Genomic DNA, 19,437 nt, shown 5'->3' on the forward strand with positions numbered 1-19,437 from the left:
GGCTCTAATTAGGGAGAATTAGTGGGGGTAGTTTGCACAGCACTGCTTGCCCTCCGAGCAAACAGGATTTTATAGGGGTGCTGGGCAGTTTGGACTAAGATTTATCCTTCTTTGAAGCTGCGGCTCCATGTACAGAAACCCAGGGAGATGCTTCGGGGACCTGCCTGCCATACCCCCTCCTGCTTCCAATTACTGTCCCCCAGAGAGGGAGACCGGATTTCAGCTGCTCGTCCCTGTGTGGGTTGGAAATCCCGCTCTGCCACATCCTCACCTCACCTCTGCTACAACGAAGACATCCCCTGAGCGCACAGCGGACGATGGAAGCTGCATCTCTGCTAATAAGGGGAATGTTCAACATGAAGATTTGGCAAGCAGGATTCCCAGGGAGATTTTTTTTAGCTGCGGATGAACCCACCCCCCCCCCCCCCCCCCACGCTTCTCCGGGGACTGGGGGACTGTAAGCTCTGCCAGTCTTTGCTGCTCAGTTCCTACCCCTCTATGCCACAGCTAACCCTTTGCAGCAAACCGCGAGAGACTCCAACACCTCACGTGAATAAAACAAACTTTTAATAATGTACAGCAGAAATCGACAGCCTTGTTTTATATTAAACAAAAGATTTCCTATATTACATTGTATTTACATTTGCATACTGAAGAGGTAAAGTGTCTAAGTGGCTATTTTACAGTCCGTTTCTAATAAAATATACAAAACCAAACAAATAAAAGGGGCAGATAAGTACCAAGAGATCTGTTCTGAAGCCAGCGTACCACTGATTAACCCTGCACCACAGACGAGAAGCACAAGCTCCGTACCTCTGCCTCCCCCCAACACCATTTGCCCTCGAGTATCTGACATCTCCCCTCCTCGTTTTGAACTGCTGCGGCGTCGGTCTCTTGTCCTGAACTGTCTGTAGTGTTGCATTTTTTTCCACAGCTGCTGCAGCTCCCTCTGAGCCGGGCAGCGATTCCTATGTTTGCTACCAGTCAGCTAAGTAAGCACTGCACCTCCCTGGCACATGTTTGCATGAAAAGTGCTGTATAAATGCTACATAGTCAGCGTTCCCATCTCGGATTCTCCTCCTCGGTTTTGACCATCTCATGATGGCATCTCTCTACAAACAAGGCTTCTTCTGCAATCCTGCTTATAGGGGATACCCTGTCGCCCTGCCCTCACCCCTTCTAACCTTATCCGGTCTGACACCGCTCCGCTGTCTGCTGTTTGGTTTAGCGCTGAGGCAGATGCATGTGTGGCTACAGTTGGAGGGGTGGGTGAGAGAGTCAGTGCAAGTTACGTAGCTGATTTAATGTCCTCGAGAAGCAGCCTGCACAGTTAACAGGGACGGGAGACTCGTACTCGGAAACAAGAGCCCGCAGTGCTCACGGAGGAGCGCGCAGCAGACGTACCTACCGGCGTGATGGGCTTTCCTATGGCAGTTTATTTCACAGTCGCTAAGACTTCCTCCCCAACCCGCCAGGATGGGCCATCGCCAGGGTCCTGTTACAGCAGCTGAAGAGTCTTTAGGGTACCTGTGAAGTGCCCACCACCTCGGGTTTCTAAATGCAGAAGGGTTTGGTTAAGGGACGTACGGTACTGGAGACACACAGGGTAACCTCTGGCTGAGACATGAGTCAGAACAAATCGGAAAGGGAAGGGAAGCTGTACATTCACAAAGCGTACACTCCACACTGCTCCATGAACCAGCCCGAAGTCTGCTGGCCCTCCCACAACAGCTCTGCACCACCCAACCGCTAAACTCTGCGGGAGGATGCAAAATGGCTCCAAACACGATGCAAAAAACACACTCCTCACTTTACACAAAGTCACAGACAAGATAGGGAGTCTGGGGGAAGACGGACACATGGACAGATACACAGACAGCAAGAACAGAGTGTTTAAAAAAAAAAAAAAAGTTAACCCCGGTGGCCGGAGCAGAGATGAAACCTCACCTTACAGAGCAGGCGCAAGGTTTGAGTAGAAACAGTTCCAGTGTAAATCGAGCTGTGTGCATTTGGTTTTTTTTCTTTTTTTGCAGTGATTTCTTTACAAACAAACAGGTCAAGAGGTAATAATTATAGATTGTTTTTCTTCTCTTATAAAGAATTAACAATATTAAAAAAAGTTAAAATCCAGACCCTCCCATAAAATAATAATAATAAAAAAAAAAATAATCAAAACCACTCCAGTTAAAAGTTATGGCTTCAGAGTTATATACCGTAGATACTGACCTAACCACCAAACAAACGGCACTTCCCAGACTGCCTTTAATGCTGCAATCAGCACGACAGACTCAGCCCTCAGCTACTTCCATTTTTGCTAGGCCCAGCTGTAGACAACAGTCAAAGCAACTCTACTTCACCCTGATTCGGCATTTAATCAAAAGAAAATTCATGCAGTTCCCCCCACCCCACAAGTTATACACAGCCACTTCCAGATTATGAGATATTTATATATGTATATTAAAAAGATGGACATTGATTTCCAAACCCACACCCCGCTGTCAGATCCTGCCAGGCACCAAATGCCTCTCGGGAGGTGCAGGGCACACCCAGGCACCCAGCTCCCTGCAGCTCAGGCCCCACGCTGCTGAGCGTGCCTGCGAGGGTGCCTGGATGGTGGACTCGGGAATTGGCATTCCTATGAGAACAGTCTCCTGCATTTCCCCATGGCCTGGTCTCCTTCCAGCCTGGCGCAGTGCCTGCTCTATCTCTGACATGCATCTCAGCTCCGTGGCATCTCCCCCCGCCCCAGGTCTCTCTTTCCACTCTACCAAGAATTACAAATCCCAGGGGCTCAAGACAAAAAACCTGGATTCCAGGAGTGAAGTCAGTTCCTCATTTGTTTTGTCTTAAAAAAGGGAGGGGGTGGCAGTGAGGCAACCTGATGGGAAGTTCCTGCAGCCGGCATATGGACAGCAAGGCCACAGCACCCATCGGAGAGCTAAGGATCTTGTTTTAAGCAGCCTGTCCAAGCTAGACAATGCTCACTACTCAACAAGGAGAGCACCAGCGCGCACAGCTCAAAAAAAGGACACTCTAGATTTGCACATGCACAGAAAGCACGAACAGAGATGAGCCACCCTACGGGCAGACACTGCACGTCTACGGAAGGAGATGAACAGGCACAGGGGACACGCGCACCTTGCGCATGCATACACCATTGCGCACACTGACAGCCAGTCAGATTTCTGTTTTTGACTTAGAATTTTTCAAGCTTAAGAAAAAGGAGGGAAAAGGTTTCATGAAGCTGATAAACTGTTCAGGCTCAGCCTCTCAGAAGGGAGCACCATTTGTTTTGCAAATGCTTTTTCTGCATTAACGTGCCAGTCCCTGGAAAAATCCTCAGAGTACGGCAAGAAAACCTTCCCTTTCCCTTCCCACTCCCAGCACCTAGCACCCTGGCCTCAAACACTGCCAACGGGTGCACCGCGTGCACTGAACTTTACAGGGATTTCCATTAAAGAAACAAGAGTTACAATCATGGCTGAGATCCCTCAGGTTAAGTCCCTCTCAAGTCTTCACGCTGTCAGGAGGTGATCATAAAAGGTTTCTGATTGTTTCATACCCAAGCAGGGAAGAGAGCAATTCAATAGGCTCCGTCACCCCACCTAGCAGCCTGTAGGTCACGCTGTCTGGTTGGTAGCAGTAGATTGGGCAGAAACACGAGGTAGGCCTCCATCACACGTCTACTCTAGCATGGCAGCTTGTGTGCAGTTTCCTCCTGCTGGGGCTCAGAGCCTAGATTTTCACATCTTCCTGGACACTGAGCTGTGAGAGGGTTTTCTTAATGCGGAGGGCGGTGAGTCGAGCCGCTCCGTTGGCGTACCAGCACTCTCGCATCATCTTACCCATCACCCGTAGTGCCTAGGCAAGAAACAGTGGCAGATGTCAGTGCTCTCCTCTCCCCTGACCCCGAGTCGGTCTGCCAGGCTGCTGCTGCCTGGCTGGACACTGATACAGCCTCCACACCTCCTAAAATTGGAGCTCAACTTACAGTACTTACTCTTTACTCACCTTACTGAGGGGGAACGGGACGTGAAGATGAAAGCAGACCTTACCTCGTAGCTTTGCCACCAGTTCGGGATATTAGGCCGTAATTTCTGATCACATACGACCTTCCGCATCTCCTCAATAGAAGGATCAGAGGGTACAAGGTCATAGTACGGAAGCTGATACTCTTCGTGGATACCTGAAAGGCAGAGAAGGGGAAATGCAATTCCTGGGAGAACGGATCATTACTACAGTGCTCACTGAAGGCAGACTGATACTGGTTTGGACTACATGACTCATTGCTGAGATGCGTCAACACTTTGCAGTTATTTAGAACAGAAATGAAGAATCTGGGATTTGAGTTTACAAGAAAAATTCAGGGAAATAAAATGCAGCTGCCCAAACTGGAACAGAGTCAGCATGCTGTGATCAACACCTCCCAGCACAGAGGCAGGGTCACTGAATCTCGACTGAGACGAAGGCAGCAGGACTGTCACATGCACGATGGTGCTGCACTCCTGCCTGCAGCTGCATGTGCCAAGACACTCATTTATACCGATTCAGGGGAAGAAAGTCACCCACCAAATCAGCACCACTGCTTCCTTAAAATCCACCCAAAGGAACATCAGCCACCAGTCAGAACATTAACCCCCACTTCCCCACCTAGGCCAGTCCTAACGGCAGTCGTGGGTCACTCCTCGGCAGGAGGAGGATTAACTCCCTCGGCAGCAACACACACAGACATATCGTCCTGCAGCCCTGTTCTCCAGGGTCCCTCAGACCTCACCAACACCTGATCAACAGAAACACCAAGGCTGGGAAACCCAGGAGCAAGCCAAGCCAATGGCACGAGCACACACAGGGTATTACCTCCTGCATTGCACCTTCGAGCAATCTCCCAGTAGACCAAGCCCAAGGCATAGATATCGGCACATTTAAATGAATCAAAATGCTTCATGTTAATGGTTTCATCCAAGACTTCAGGGGCCATGTATCTGCCGAACAGAAAAGGAACAGCATGTTAATTTTGAGAGGGCATTCTCCAGAAAACAGTAAATGGCAAGTTTTCCCACACAGCACTTCCCAGCAGACAAAACTCTGCTCTGCACAGCCTTAATCAGAACAGAACTGGGCCCCATGGTCTAATAGAGTGAATGAAATAACTCAGAAAGAATAGCAAGTTGGGAAAGACGTAAAAACGTCCAAAAGCACATCGGGCTCCAGGCAGCAGGCCCCAAAAGGCTTTTGAGAATGCCAAGCTTGTTGTCAAGTATTATAGGAGCTCCCTGGTGCTGAGTTTACATAGCTGGCCTACACCTCTCAGCTTGATGGCACCTGGAGACAAAGGTACTGACGTCCCTTCAACATCAATCTGGGCACAATGCTGACGCTCTGTGAGACACTTGGAAATGCTTAAGAGAGAGAATTTCAGCAGTGCTCAACCAGCAGCTCAACCATTTGCTAGTCACACTCCGATGCCTTCAAATGCTGGCCAAGAACGCCGTTCTCCTACCGTTTGGTTCCGACCCTTTGATTTGGTGCAATATCAATCGTATCCGTAACCGAATCATGCCGGACGGCCAGACCAAGGTCAGCGATGGCACATGTGCCATTCTTCTTCACCAAGATGTTTTTGGATTTCAGGTCTCTGTGAGCAATCCCAGGCTTTCCTAACAGAGCAAAATAAAAAGTAGCGGAGGTCAAGGTCTGGTGAAATCTGTTAGTCACACTGGCAGAGGCCGTACCGGATTTCAGGGCGTTAGTTAAACTCTCAGTGTTGCAACACATTTTCCTGTTTGGATACACTGAAGAACAGAGCAGTGCTGATAGCCTGTGGTATGCAAAGGCCCCACTTACGCTTCGGAGGCACTGCTGATGCAGTAGCATCCAGAGGCCTCAAGAGGGACATCAACTCCCATCGTCCCAGGCATCAGACATGTTGATGTGGATGTAAGGAGTTTGTAATTCTGCTGCCGCCTGCAGTAACATCCCACCCAAGTAGCACCAATTTTAGGATGGGGATGTGAAATGCTGATATAACTCCCAGGAGCTAGCACAAGGCTAACCCACTTTGCATCCAGCCAAAGTAATCACTCTATTTCTAGTCAATACTGACCAGATGAATCTGGGCTGAATCAGCCAGTGTTTTCTGTGCAGCACATCAGTCCCCCTCGTCAATTCTGCTTTATTCTCCCCTCAAGAATTCCCAGCACCTTTTCAAACCCTGCTCTTACCCTGAGTGCCCACAATCTCCATGTGTAGATGGGCCAGCCCGCTAGCAGCAGACAGGGCGAGCTTGATCATCCCCTCAATAGTCACCGTGTATCGATTAAGGTAGTCAAAGAGAGATCCATGCTCATGGTAATCAGAGACGAGCCACAGCTGAGTCCATGTTCCATTATCTGCAGCAGGAAAGAGACTGTGCTCAGACAGATGCAACACAGGGATGGCACACAACCATCAAGCATTTTGCACCCCATCTTTTTGGTACAGAGAAGAGCTGCTGGGTAAGACTACAGCTCAACAGCCAACCTGGGGGCAAATAAGGTAAAGAACTTTAAGGCAAAACACAACTTTGTAAGGTACAGCTAATGCACCATCGTGCCTCTCAACAACAGCAGTAATTTTACCGTCTTTTGGCAAGAAACATTCAAATACGTAGCTATTTGAAAAGCACGCTGACAGTTTTCTTTAACCATCTAATTGTAAATCCAAGTGAAGAAATGCAAGTCCCAGGAGCAGACTGCATGCTGGTGAAGTCTCTGGTCTCAGGACTGGGGCACTTTTTACCTTTGTTATCCGCAGCAATAAATCCCAGGATGTTCTCATGTCGCAACATAACGGTTTGGTATATTTCTGCTTCCCTAAACCAGGAACGCTCCTCACGTGAAGAGAAGATTTTTACAGCTACGTCACCTCCACGCCACCTGCCACGCCACACTTCCCCGAAGCGGCCTTTACCAATTATCTCCTGAAGGACAATCGTCCGAGCCACAGTCCGTTGGACAAAAAGCGGCAAACCTACGGACAAGAAATTGGAGGAATGAATGCCTGTCGCAGCAAAAGAAAACTCCTGAAACCCCAGAGTCTGAAGTAGAGCATCATCAAACCTAGAAGGCTCTACATTTGATAACAACCAGCAGCCTAAGCAAGACCCAAACCAGCAAATGGTGGTAGCTCCTGCGTAGGATGTGCCATTTGGCTGCTTGGGCAGCATCTGCATATCACTTTGAAGTAGCTTGCAAACCACCAGTGATTAGGCACAGAGCAGTTGGGGAACTTCTGCTCTATGGCAGATCAAAGTAACTTTAGCCTGAATATGCAAAGAATGGAACTCGTTGAAGACAGACTCTGCTAAAAAGCAGTAAAACCCCAGAAGTTCCCTTAAAAAAAGGAGTCCTAACATAGCTGCCACCTCTTACATAAACTACAGAGCTTACCTGCTGAGAGTGCGTACAGAAGAGATCCCAAAACATTTTATATATAGCAGATGTGGTGCTAAAGGTTTATTCCCTGGTCAAATATCAGGTTGCTATATTCTCTCCCTCTGCGGATTATCCTACAGTTTCCATCTGCTGCAAAATACTTTTTTTTTTTTTTTAACCTAACTGCTCTCATAGCTCAAAGTCATGAATAAAACTATGACTTCCCTGTCTGTTCTGGAGATGATTTAAGTGCTACAGAAGTGAACAGTGGACATTGTTCACTTTGGAAGACCCAAGGATTCTTTGAAATGAAATGGGCTGTGCAAATGCAGTATTTGCACACTATAAAATTTTCAGCTGCTGGGATGGTTCCCATTTTCCTGCCAGCTTTGACGCAGGTGACATCCTGCATCCTCCTTTGAAAGCCAACAACCCACAGGTTAGCAGTTAATGTCTGTTTCCAACCCAAATCTAGTTCCAGGGCTAAGAGTTATCCTCTTGCAGAAATGGAGGAAAGCTACACAAAACTATTTTTACACATCAGCAGTTAAGGAGGAGTTGAACTATTGCTCTTAACTAGCCTAAGCACTGAACACTGACCGGGGGCTGTGGCTACAGCATCCACCGCATGACTGAATTTAAAACACGCCCTCCACATTACTCATGACAGGGCAACCTGAATGGGCTGATGAGGCAACGGGCTTGCAGCCATGCAAAGCTGTGGCAACCAGGAGCCCAGAACAGACTACTCCATTACAATTACAAGTTCTCATTCGTCATTTCCAGTCATATCTTAATACCTGAGCCAGAGCCAGAGGTGGAGAGATCGTAGACTAGATCTTGCAAGGTCTTATCCTTCGACAGGCACATTTTCACAAGAGGGGTCTTCCATGTCCAGCCGCTGACGATTGTGATAGACTCGTTGGTGGTGATGAAAAACAAAGACTACTATGATCATGACAACAAACACAAGGAAGACAGGTCCGGCAATCACTGCCACCAGCTCCACAGGACCCCAGCTCGATGGGGGTTCGTTATCTTTCAGGTGTCCTTGAGAGGAAAGGGAGGAGAAAACCAGACACTTTTAGAAAATTATCACTCCTTCACAAGCATTCTTTAAGGACTTTCTTCTTGTGTTTTAATTATCCTCTCAGAGCCTGGACAATTTTAGCTTGCTGTTCCAGGATGGCAGAGGACACATCAAGTAAAAGCGTTAACATGGGACTGATCAAGTCACCAGGCAAACTACAGCTAAAACCCCCCAAAGAAGATGGTGCTTCAGTTGTGGGATCAGGGTTTATTGGCACTTGCTATTTAAAAAGAGGACAGGAGCCTGTTCTGGGCTAAATTTGCTAGAACAGCCCGCATTTTGCCTTCCACTTGAACCCTCCAAGTGGGAGAAAAAGCCACCAGTCAATAAGGACTCATTTCTCCCTCTCTCCCCTTTGCCCTGTAACACCCAGTGAAGACTCGTACCTGAAGACAACAATTATTTGTCTTTTTGAGAACAGATAAGACTTCCCCACTGCACCCAAGGAAAATGGATACTGCAGTCTTCATATGACCCACTAAATAACAGCCCAAAACGGAGAGTTAACGAGGTATGAGGAAGTACCACATGCCCTCTCTGTCCCAGGAATTAGAAAGATGCAGACGTTTCCCACACCCTCACTCAAAGGCAGGGCTGCTTCTGCTTCTTTGTGTATTCAGAATCTGGGCACCCCTCCACCCCACACACTTTACTCTGAAGCTGCTGCAACATTCCCATACTCGTGGCTCATCACTGAAAAGATCTGCAGTCCTAGAAGAAGGAAAGCCACTCTGTCCGATAAAAGGCAGGCTACAGCGCAACCCAGTGCCAGAAAAGGGATCCAAGCTGTGCCCAGGGAACACGCACCATCCTCAGGCCACTGCAGGCACAGAGCATCATGCAGCAGAAGCTTATATTCCCCAAACTTTGGAAGCTTCTCCTACCCTAAGTACAACCTCATCATCTGGTGACATTTTGTCGGCCACAGGGGAGTTCAAGCAACTTCACATTTTAATTTGAAGTAGTTTGTTATTATTTCCACTTTACAGATCAAGGAAATAAACCTAGTGCTCAAGTTCACACAGCAACCTAAGGGAAGAAGTGAAAACAGGGCCGAGAACTCCTTATTCCCAATCCCAAACAGACAGCTTCTCTCCTCCCCACTTCAAACAGACCATTTATTTAGCTCTCTACTCACCACTGGGAACCATTAAATCAATTTTGTTGCAAAAATCAGAGTAGCAGCAGTGAGTATTACGCAGATCTTCTGAACTCAGACAATAGAAGGGTTTCCCAGCAGGAATCAATTTTGCTTCAGGAATGCAGGTCCGAACGTGATGTTTAACACCATCCAGGTTGAAGACTGAGACCATGCACGCACCGTCCGTTTCACACGTGGAGTTTGCTTGTTTGCAGTCGGAGCACAAACATGTCAAAGCTGCAGAAAGCAAACCAAGACCTCCTTCTTAAAACTCACTGGAGACCAAATCCTCAAACAAGAGAAAACTTTCTTTAAATTTCCCATTTCAGAAGGAACAGGCCATTCTTAGGCTCAGGAAGAACTGGCTTTAGGAACAGAACAAGTCATACTCAGTATTTCAGACCCGCAAGAACCCAATTTAAGCACAAAATACAATGTGGAAGCAGAGGAGCCTTTCCAGAAGATGACTGTCCAGACAGCCCTTTTTTCTGCCCCTGTTGCAACCACTAACAGTGATGACCCAAGTCACCTCTGCAAACTAGGCTAGATTTTACTGAGATCCACTCCCAACCCAACCTAGGGTCAGAATTCAAATTGAAAACAACAATTACTCAAACTGACAGACTTGATTTCACCCAAACTCACTGTCCAGGCTTCCTCAGCTACGCCGAAGATGAGCTGCCCGTTATGGGTTAGCGAGGGACGACCACCCCAGCTTGCGGGAGACAACAAACAGTTGGCAGATGCCAAAACAAAACCAATTCAAACTGACTACACAAGCCAAGCATGCCACACCCAACTAGATCAGCCACTTATTTAGTAACTGCTTTCCTGATCCGAGACACTACCTTGGGTCAAATAAATTCCTGGCTTTTTGCCTGCTCTCCACGAAGTTTATTTGGGTAAAGAGCGAAGGAGAAACTCCAAGGCAGATTCCCACATTTTTCCGCCTCCCAGCTGTCACTGTGCTTTTCTCAAGCTGCCTGAAAAACTGTAAGCAAATCCCCAGGCATCGCCATCCTTGGGAACAAAGAGCGAATACAACAATGTCAAGAAGAAGGGTGGGGCTTGTTTAGCAGCACGCAGTATTTTCTTCAGCTTTCATCAGATCTTTCAGCCTCCCCGGAGGGATTCAGAAACATGTACTTACCCGCTGCAGAAATGGTCTTTCAGGTAGAGAGAGTTTGAAGAAGTGTTTTAAAAGATACAACCACCACAGTTAACTCTCCCCAGTCCGATAGCTAAATCCTCTATGTCTGCTTGCATCCTCTCGGTCTAAAGCCATACACCAAAGTCACTGTCAACACTCGTGTGTGTGTGTCAGCCACCTTCCCGTGGGGCAATGGAAATGCTGAGCCCTCAGCCATACCGTCTCTGGCAACCAGCAGATTTAAGGAGCATCAGTATTCAAGGATATTCATGGCACTGGAAGAGCCTCTTGCTCCCAGCCAGCACACGGTCCAAAGCACAGTGGAGCATTACGCTGCTGGGGGCATGTTACCTTGAGCTTAACGAAAAACAAGCAGGTCCTGATCAACCTCAGGGTTCGTTTAGGAGGAAGACACCCATTATCCCTTATCACCAGTGTCCTAGGTAAATCAGTTAGGCTAATTGCATTACTATTCACTTAATTCTCTCTGGACACTGTGCTCTTCATTTCCTAGCTGTTGTTGTGAGCTACTTAACAGCTCCAAGATGGGCTGCAGTATTTCAGACAGGCTAAATGCAGATGCCGGTGAGTTTTGAACCAACAGATTCAAAACGGCAGAAGCAGTAAAATGCCAGAAAAACCCAGAAGAGCTGTTAAGTGAGACATCTTTAAAAAGCATCATGAGCAAACGTAGCTTATTATTATGTGCTTAGCATAGGCCAAGGAAAAGGGACATAGAATAGAAAATGGACAGGGCAGACCCTGAGATTGAACCGTATTGAGAAGGGCTGAGAGCACCATACCCATCAATTATGCAGCTTTTAAGGGGAAACTTTATAATGAAAGGAAAAAACCCACTAATGTTCAACTCAACAAACAGCTCCGAGTACAGCGTTTTCCAGTGGTCAGCAGAGCACAGAAAATACAATTCTTCTGAAAAACACGCACGCTTGGCGGGGGACAAAGGTTGATTATAATGGAGATTTTACGAAAACGCGAGAAAGGAAAGAGCAGCCAGGGCGCATTCCTACCTTCAAGTATACTTAAAAGGAAATAGTGTTTTAAAGCATCTCCTTTATTACTTTATCAAAAACTCAAGGTACAAATTAAAAACATTTCAACCACACATGTTTCACCATGAAGGCTCTTTTCAACTCAATTTAGATACAGCAAAACTGAACTTTGTTCCTGTTATAATCATTTCTAAGGTCTCAAACCCAAGATAGAGGTTACAGCAGTTTTGCTTCCAGAAGCTCAGAAGTAAACAAAACACTTCAATGCACTAATAAAACTGGTTTTGTAAACTTCTTATTGAAGTATGTGGCCTGAAACTAAGAATGCCTTTGAGAAGGAAAGCAGAGGAGCTGGTTGTATCTGCTCAGTTTCATTTGTAGAATTAAAAGAAAAAAGAAATCAGTTTACCTGCAAGGTACGATACCAGAGCCCCAGTGCACAGGGACAGAGTAAGAAGATCCTTATCTGTTCTGCACAGAAAGCAGAAGTTTCCTGCTAAGGAGGGGCATGCCCCACAGAGCACGGCCTCATTTCACCTCGTGGTGGTGTCGGCTGATGTTCCCCCCTTTGAGACAACTGCTTTTTTTTAACAGCAATTCTTATGTTTGCACCTCAAAACCCCCTATGGTAAGGAGACCAGTGTGAACAAAGAAAACAAAGTCTTCAGCACACGTGTGTACTTCTCTATATCTTTCATGAGGGACCCTCGAGGGGCTTTCCAGATATTCCTGTCCAGAACCTCTAGGCTGCAGGTAGGCACTCTCAAATTTTAGGAAAGACGGTCAGATCCCTAGGTAGAAGCTGAAGTCCAGCTCCAGCCTCCCTTGCACAGCCAGAAGTCAACTCTGCCTTTATTTTTATTACGAAAAAGCTCAGGATATACATCTACTATCGCTAGAGTCATATCCTCCCCAAGAATCACCTACCGCCGGCTGCCAGTGCTGCAGAGAGAAGGGCCCCACTCCTGCAGGCACCGGCCATGCCAGGGAGGAAAGGCCTGTCTGCACCGGGGCTCGCCGGGAACCGGGGAGCTTCCGTCAGAGAGGAGAATTACAGGGCAACCTGCGCTGGTCCAGCATTTCAAGTTTGATTAAGCAGAAAGGAAAATTCTTCTCATATCAGTAGCACCAGACGCCAGGAAAAAGCAACTGTTGTTTCCCCTTGGGTGGGGGTCAGAAAATGGACAGGTACACAGAGCCCCCCGCCAGGCATCTTGGGTGCTCCTGAGAGCAGCCGGGGAGGCCTGGGCTAAGCAAAAGGAGACAGGAGTGAAAAAAAGCATTTTTCATGCCAAGAGCATTCTTTTTATTTGGGAAGAAAAGCTCCTATTGAGCAAAACATATAATCTACTTAGTAAAAGAAACTGACTGGGCTGAAGAAAATAGATGGGGCAAAGGAAAACAAAAGAGCAGTTCACACTGCTGGGGCGGTGAGTTCCCCTCTCGCAGAATGCCCGGGGATGAGTCTGCATGGAAGGTGCTGCAGAAGTTGGCAGCAGAGTCTGCTCTATCTGCTCAGCACACTCTTTCTGACATTCTGCTCAGAGACAAACCCAACCCTTTAAAGAAGCTGTTTAAACAAGCCTAACATTAAGCTTCAGATCCTCAGAACGAAAGCTTTGTTCTCACTCAAGAGATGGATCAGGCTCGTATTTACACTGAAGCAAACCCTCACTGTGATTTAATCCAAGGCAGAGTGCAGGCGGTCGTGACATCAATCGCAGGAGCGAGCCAGCCCGGTGTGGGTCCTCACCACTCTTCCTAAAAACCAGAGCGGTCAGTCAGCACTGCCAAAAGACAAACTCTCTCTGATCCTCAACTAATGCAGCCCAGGGCTCGGCTGCTGGGCCGGGTACTCCTTGAAGTGACCACCCTGAGCCCGAGAGCTGCTTCTGCTCCCCGTGAGGTACACAGCGTGGGTCACGGGTTACAGGCAGCAGCAGTATTGCTCCCAGCAGGAACCAGGGGCATGGAAGTATCAGTATCCCTTTGCATTAACTACAGCAGAGAGGAAAACAAGAGAAGGCCCTCTTGTACCAAATTCCCCCATTAAAGGTGATGCGTATTTACAAAATGAATCCAAACAAACAGGTGGGGGTCCATGGATTAGAGCTCCAGGCTCCAGTGAGACTAAAATATTAAGCTCTGACAGTCAAAGAACATTTCTTTTTTTTTCCCAGCAACTATCTGAGCTCATTTTGCACATATTTATTCTCGCACAGGATTGCATGTGTCAAGATGTCTCTGCAGCTAGACGGGAAACTTTCACAGCAAAATCTAATGTAATGGTGTTAACCACCTTTTGGAATACATTTTCCAAAATCTCCTGAAGCTGTGCTATGCAAAATGACATCTTCTCAGGGCTAAACACTACCTGATCAAGATGTATTAAGATAATTAACCTGAAGATGATCATTGGTAAAATTGCCAATAACCACCCACGTATTTACCAGATAAACAGATTTTTGCAGAGATTGTAAGCTGCTGTTCTTTTTCAACAGTTTGAATCAAGGCTGGAAGAACAATGATTCCCCTGACTTCTGAGCCTTTATAAGGCTCTGGAACAGGAGCTGCAATTTATTATGTCTCTGTACAGCACCTAACTTAATGAGACCCAATCTGGTAGTGATGTTTTAATGCTGCAGCAGCATAATGTTAGCAAGAGAAATGGAAAACAATTGGGTTTGTACCTCTGCTGTTTCTTTAGATGCTATAATGAAGAGAGGGACATGTGTAAACATGCTTGGAAGAAAGAAATACCTTTCAGTGTTTCGCTATATGCTGTGCTGAAATAAATAAAGAATAACCTTTATCACAGAGTGTTTTGCCCAAGAGCAGGTTAGGAATAAAATCCACTCCCTTGTGGCAAGGGAGCAGAGGTCTGTTCCAGGAGTCCCTTCATACTCCTCTTTCAACCATATGACCCCAAGACACTCAAAGACATCTGCTGAAGACTTTAAAAACAAAGATTTACTTTCCATTATATTCACCTCGATTTTTCTGCTGCCTGGGGTCAACAACTGGGATCCCTACATCCTTATCTAGGACACGTCCGAGTCCAAAATGCCCACCTTGTATAGCACACCAGTATTTTCTCCAAGCCCCAGTCAGCTCACCTACACCCACCACCTCCAAAATCAAGTGCAAGGCTAGTTCTGGGTGCCCACACTGCCCCTGTTTCCTTAGAACAGGAGCTGAAGAAATGAGTATAGATTTGCTCTTCTGTGGATACAGTACCACCACCTTGAATATCTTTCCTACATCTCGCTGCCCCATCAACTCCTCCTACTTTTGGATCTCAACATTTCTTTTGTTCCTTGCTGGTGCTTATGAAATCTACTGACCCACTGCTGCTAAATGAAACAGAGTTAAAATTAGCTACAAAGTACTATGAAAAAAGCACTTTCACGCAAGTCATCCAGAAACTAAAAATTATACTAGGATATTTAAAGTTGGAAACAAGAGTCCCAACTTTTTCAAGCTGGCTGCAGTCCCCTGGCACAGGTTGAACCTGACATGAACGCATCACAGCTGACGAGAAAACATACACTGAATGGAAAAAAAAAAAAAAAAAAGGCAGAAAGAACGTGCTTTCACCTTTAAAGTGAAGAACTTTCCCTGCATCTACTCAGGTAACACAAAAGGAGAGCTTCTAAATGAATTTTAAATAAGCGAATTGACAGGAGTCTCATCATTAATAGGTTAATTAGAAGAAGCCTTGACATTTCTGCTGCTGTTGTTCTTCCACTCAGAAAACAGACATATGGCTCTGAACTCCCTCTCCAGGCTCTGGTCTGACACCTATTTTGTGTTTTAACTTGTTAGGAAACCAGTTTAGGAGCCACCCATACCATACCAGTACTGTGGAAGAAAGTCCTGCAAACTAGCCGCATGGCAAGGCAGATGCACAGGTCATTATTGATGGCTTTCAAGACTTAAAACCAATGCTGCGTATTCTCAGGCAATTGTCACATGCTTTTTCAGAGTCTAAGTAACAAGTTGTTTAATGTGCAGTTATATTCCGGCACCCAGCGGTCCACAGGTTACTTCCAAGAAGCCCACAGAAGGCAGCAAGCACTAGAAAAGCAAGCTTTTGTCAAGGGGCTTTAATGCGCAGGGAAGTCTGCTTTTCTGATGGAAAAAAAATAAATATGGGTCCACAATCAAAGAAAAGGGAGGCTGGAAAGCCAGTGGCTGAAATAATAAGGACAAAAGAGGTCTCCCACCCTGCACGACTGACTGCTCACACACGAGGGTCTAACTCTACAAGCTCAGCACCAGTGAACGTTTCATCCCTGTAATACCATCGCAGCGTTCTCCCTCGAGATGAGCAATTCCTTCTTGGTCTGCTCAGATAACCGCGCTGGCTGTGCGGTGGAGAACATATTTCCACTGGTCAACACCCAGTGAACTTTGCTTGCTGTTAAGAGAATTGACGTTTTACTTCACTCCTTTCGCAATAGCGATTTCCGGAGCATCCACTACTGGCAGCGGACGGCGTACCCAGGGAAAAAAAAATCCAAGCTGTCTGGCCAAGGAGCTGAAGGAGTTCAAGAATGCTTGTTGGACACTGTTTTTAATTTCCAGTTAGAGAAGTCTTTCTTGGAAAGTTGTAAGATATAACTTATGGACCACGCGGAGTTTGCCTGATTTAACCGGGTAAATATTTTAAGCAGGTGGTAATAATAAAATCTGCTGGCCCAAGATTGCCCCCCACAGTATTCTTTTGCTTTATTTGAAGCATGCAAACAAAGCTTACCTACAAGCAACCTATAACCATCGCTGCAGAGGCAACTTTTTTTTCCCTGTTCCTTTTTTTTAAAGGAAAGAGCGTGGGGGAGTGTTTTCTACTCCATTTACCGATGCACACAGAGGTTCACAACTCCTAAGGACTGCAGAAATCAGGATGTTTTTCCAACCTACCCTGAAGTAAGCAGCTGTTAAGATCTCTTGTATAAAGCACAACAGTAAGGGCAGCCCTTGCTGGCTGAGGAGGCACACCGAGCGTGCATCATGGCTGCTCAAGCAGCAAACAATTCACAGGGTTAGAGTCCCTGTTCCCTGCCATCCTGTACCCAGCTCCACCAATGCAGCTCCCTCACGCCCTTGAAGCCAGGCTGAGCTCACATCTTTTACCGGACAGCGCGAACAAAAATGTACAGCACATACTGAGCGGAAACAATAGCCAGTCCTACAGAGCCCAATATCAAAGCCACTGATAGTCGGCTGAGTTTCCAGGAGATACGCACAGTCAATTGGCCCTTTCCTGTTTATTTATTTATTTATTTTAAATAAACACCAGCTGTATATAAAATGCAGAGTGAAAGTCTGAGAGCGGACGTGCGATGAGTCTCATTTGGTCCTGCTTTGCCATTTGTCACAGAAAAGCTGAGCCACCTTCCCAAGGCTGGATTTTACTTTAGGTTAAAACAAAGCACAGCCACTCTCCCCTAAAGCACATTTGCATTACCAGATTCAACAGGACTCACAAATACACCCCTAACCTACCGCCCTAGTGGGGTTTAAAGCCATTTTCTGCAGCTAACAAGTCCAGATCTGCACACACAAAGTTATTACCTTCTGACAGTCGGTTGGTAATACATAACACGAACGGCAAGAGGATTGGGGAGGAGAAAAAATGTTTCAGTGCGGCTCCTGTTGGAACAGGTACCTGCGTTACACAAGCAGCGATCGCCCCTGATAGCCACAGAGAGATGGACTGCGCGGTGAAGCCTCGGATGCTGGAGAGGCCACCGGCCTGTCCTCTGTCCCTGCCAACAGATGCTCAGAGATGCTTTGGCCTTGTCCACCTCTGGAGAAAAGGGCCAATCTCTTCAAAAGCGTGGAGCTGATACCCCTCACTCTTTCCCCAGATGTGGCAGCGGTTGCACCCCCCCAGGTAAAGAAAAAGGATCGCCACAGAACAAACAACTGAAACAAAGAGTTTTCCCTCAGTCACCTCCCTCCAAACAAATATTTACAGTTGTTACAATCCAGAGGCACAGGGTTTTAGAAAGGTTTCTTTTAAAAAAAACCCCAACCACCACAGATTCCAAGAGGCTATGTATTAAGCACACACTGCAATCTCTGGTGCGTGGGGGGGCTGCCGAATTCCCCCCCTCTGCTGGGTCAACAGGCCGATGGGAAGAGGCCACAAACTCGTTAGGTCTGACGGAGGCTCAGCAACAACATGGTGGCACTTCCCACCCCGGGGGGCTGATCCGCCCTTCCAGCGCCTGCCCCACGCCAAGCCTCTGCCAAGCCTCTACTTCCCGGGGGCCGCAAAACACCCCCGGTGACCCACGCACCCAGGACCCCAACACACACAGACCCCTCCCCTCCCTCCCAGTTCTTCCTCACTCTGGGGAAAAAACCCATAAATTTCAGTTTCCTTCGTTATGTCCTGAAGACAGGCTGGAAGACTCCCGTTTCTCTTCCCAGCCAAAGCCAAGGCGAGCGTGGGCCTCCTCGGAGCATCCCCCTCCCACCGCAGGACTCCCCCCCCCCCGCACTGGGAGGAGACCCCGCTCTCCGGCCCCCATCCCCAATTGCTGTTATCCCTCCAGACACACAACCGTCTCCTCTGGGGGGGGGGGGGGGCACGGCCCCCCAAACAAGCTCAAGGACCCCCTACACATGCCCCCCACCCCAGCCGGGCTCGACCCCCGCCCCGGGGGCTCGGTGCTGCCCACCACACTGGGGGCCCAACCCTACACCAAATCCTTGATACCTTCAAAGTACCCCCCCCCACCTCCCAGGACCGCCCCAGCCCATGGATCCCCCCGCTATTCCTTCTCCGCAGCCTGAAAACACCCGCCTCTGCCCCCCCCAGGGCCGCCTGTCCGCACCCCCCCCTCCAGGGCCCTCCCCGTAGCCTACAGAAAACCTCCAGGCCCCCAAATCCCCTCGTACGCCCTTCCCTCCCCCCCCAGGACGCCCCTAAAATCTCAGCCTCCCCCTCACCTACCCCACAGCCCCCTCCGCGCCAACCTCACCCCCAGGCCCGGGCTCGCTCCTCACCGCCCCCCCCCCGCTCCCCTCAGCCCCCCGCATCGCCTCCCCCCTCGATTCTCCTCATGGATCCCCACTTCCCTTCACGATTCCCCCCCGCTTCCCCTCAGCAACCCCCCCCCCCCCCCCCCCTCTCCCCGCCGCCTCCGGTTCCCCTCACGGCGCCGGGCGGGGGCGGGGCGGCGCGCCGCCATGTTGTGCCCGGTGCGGGCCGGACCCGGGGGCCACCACTCACCACGGGCTCTGCCGAGAGCCCCAGCCAGGATTAGGACGAAGAGTAGGGCGGCGGGAAGCGGCGGGGGCCGGCGGGAGAAGGGTGGTGGCAGCGGCGGGGGGGCGGCCATGGCGAGCGGCCGCGGCCTCGGTGCCGAGCGGCCGCCAGCGCCTGCGGGGAGGGGCGAGCGCCGGCGCGCGGCCTGGGGGCGGGGCAAAGCCTTAAAGGGGACGGCCTCTTAAAGGGGAGGGCCCGCTAGGTTGCGGGTCGGCCGATACGGAATTGTATTTTGGGGGGGGGGGGGGGGGGAAGTGTGCGGTGGTTTGCGTGCGTGGTTTGCGTGCAGGTGTGGGTGTGCGTGCGTGCGTGTGTGCACGCGGCTGGCGCACCATCGGGTGGGTGTGCG

The 19,437-nt window shown here is 48.6% G+C and overlaps 1 protein-coding gene across 1 annotated transcript; it reads right to left on the bottom strand.

Moving 5' to 3' along the window:
* Positions 1 to 550: 550 nt before the first annotated feature.
* ACVR1B (activin A receptor type 1B) lies at positions 551 to 19,215 on the bottom strand. The gene is given in 10 exon segments (XM_030037226.1): positions 551 to 3,861; positions 4,056 to 4,186; positions 4,858 to 4,982; positions 5,501 to 5,657; positions 6,222 to 6,389; positions 6,778 to 7,008; positions 8,213 to 8,282; positions 8,284 to 8,462; positions 9,641 to 9,880; positions 19,053 to 19,215. Coding segments are annotated over 10 exon segments (1,536 nt in total). The 5' UTR covers positions 19,162 to 19,215; the 3' UTR covers positions 551 to 3,735.
* Between the last annotated feature and the right edge of the window lie 222 nt (positions 19,216 to 19,437).

Source organism: Aquila chrysaetos, chromosome 15, assembly GCF_900496995.4.
Source record: "Aquila chrysaetos chrysaetos chromosome 15, bAquChr1.4, whole genome shotgun sequence".
Taxonomy (NCBI): Eukaryota; Metazoa; Chordata; class Aves; order Accipitriformes; family Accipitridae; genus Aquila; species Aquila chrysaetos.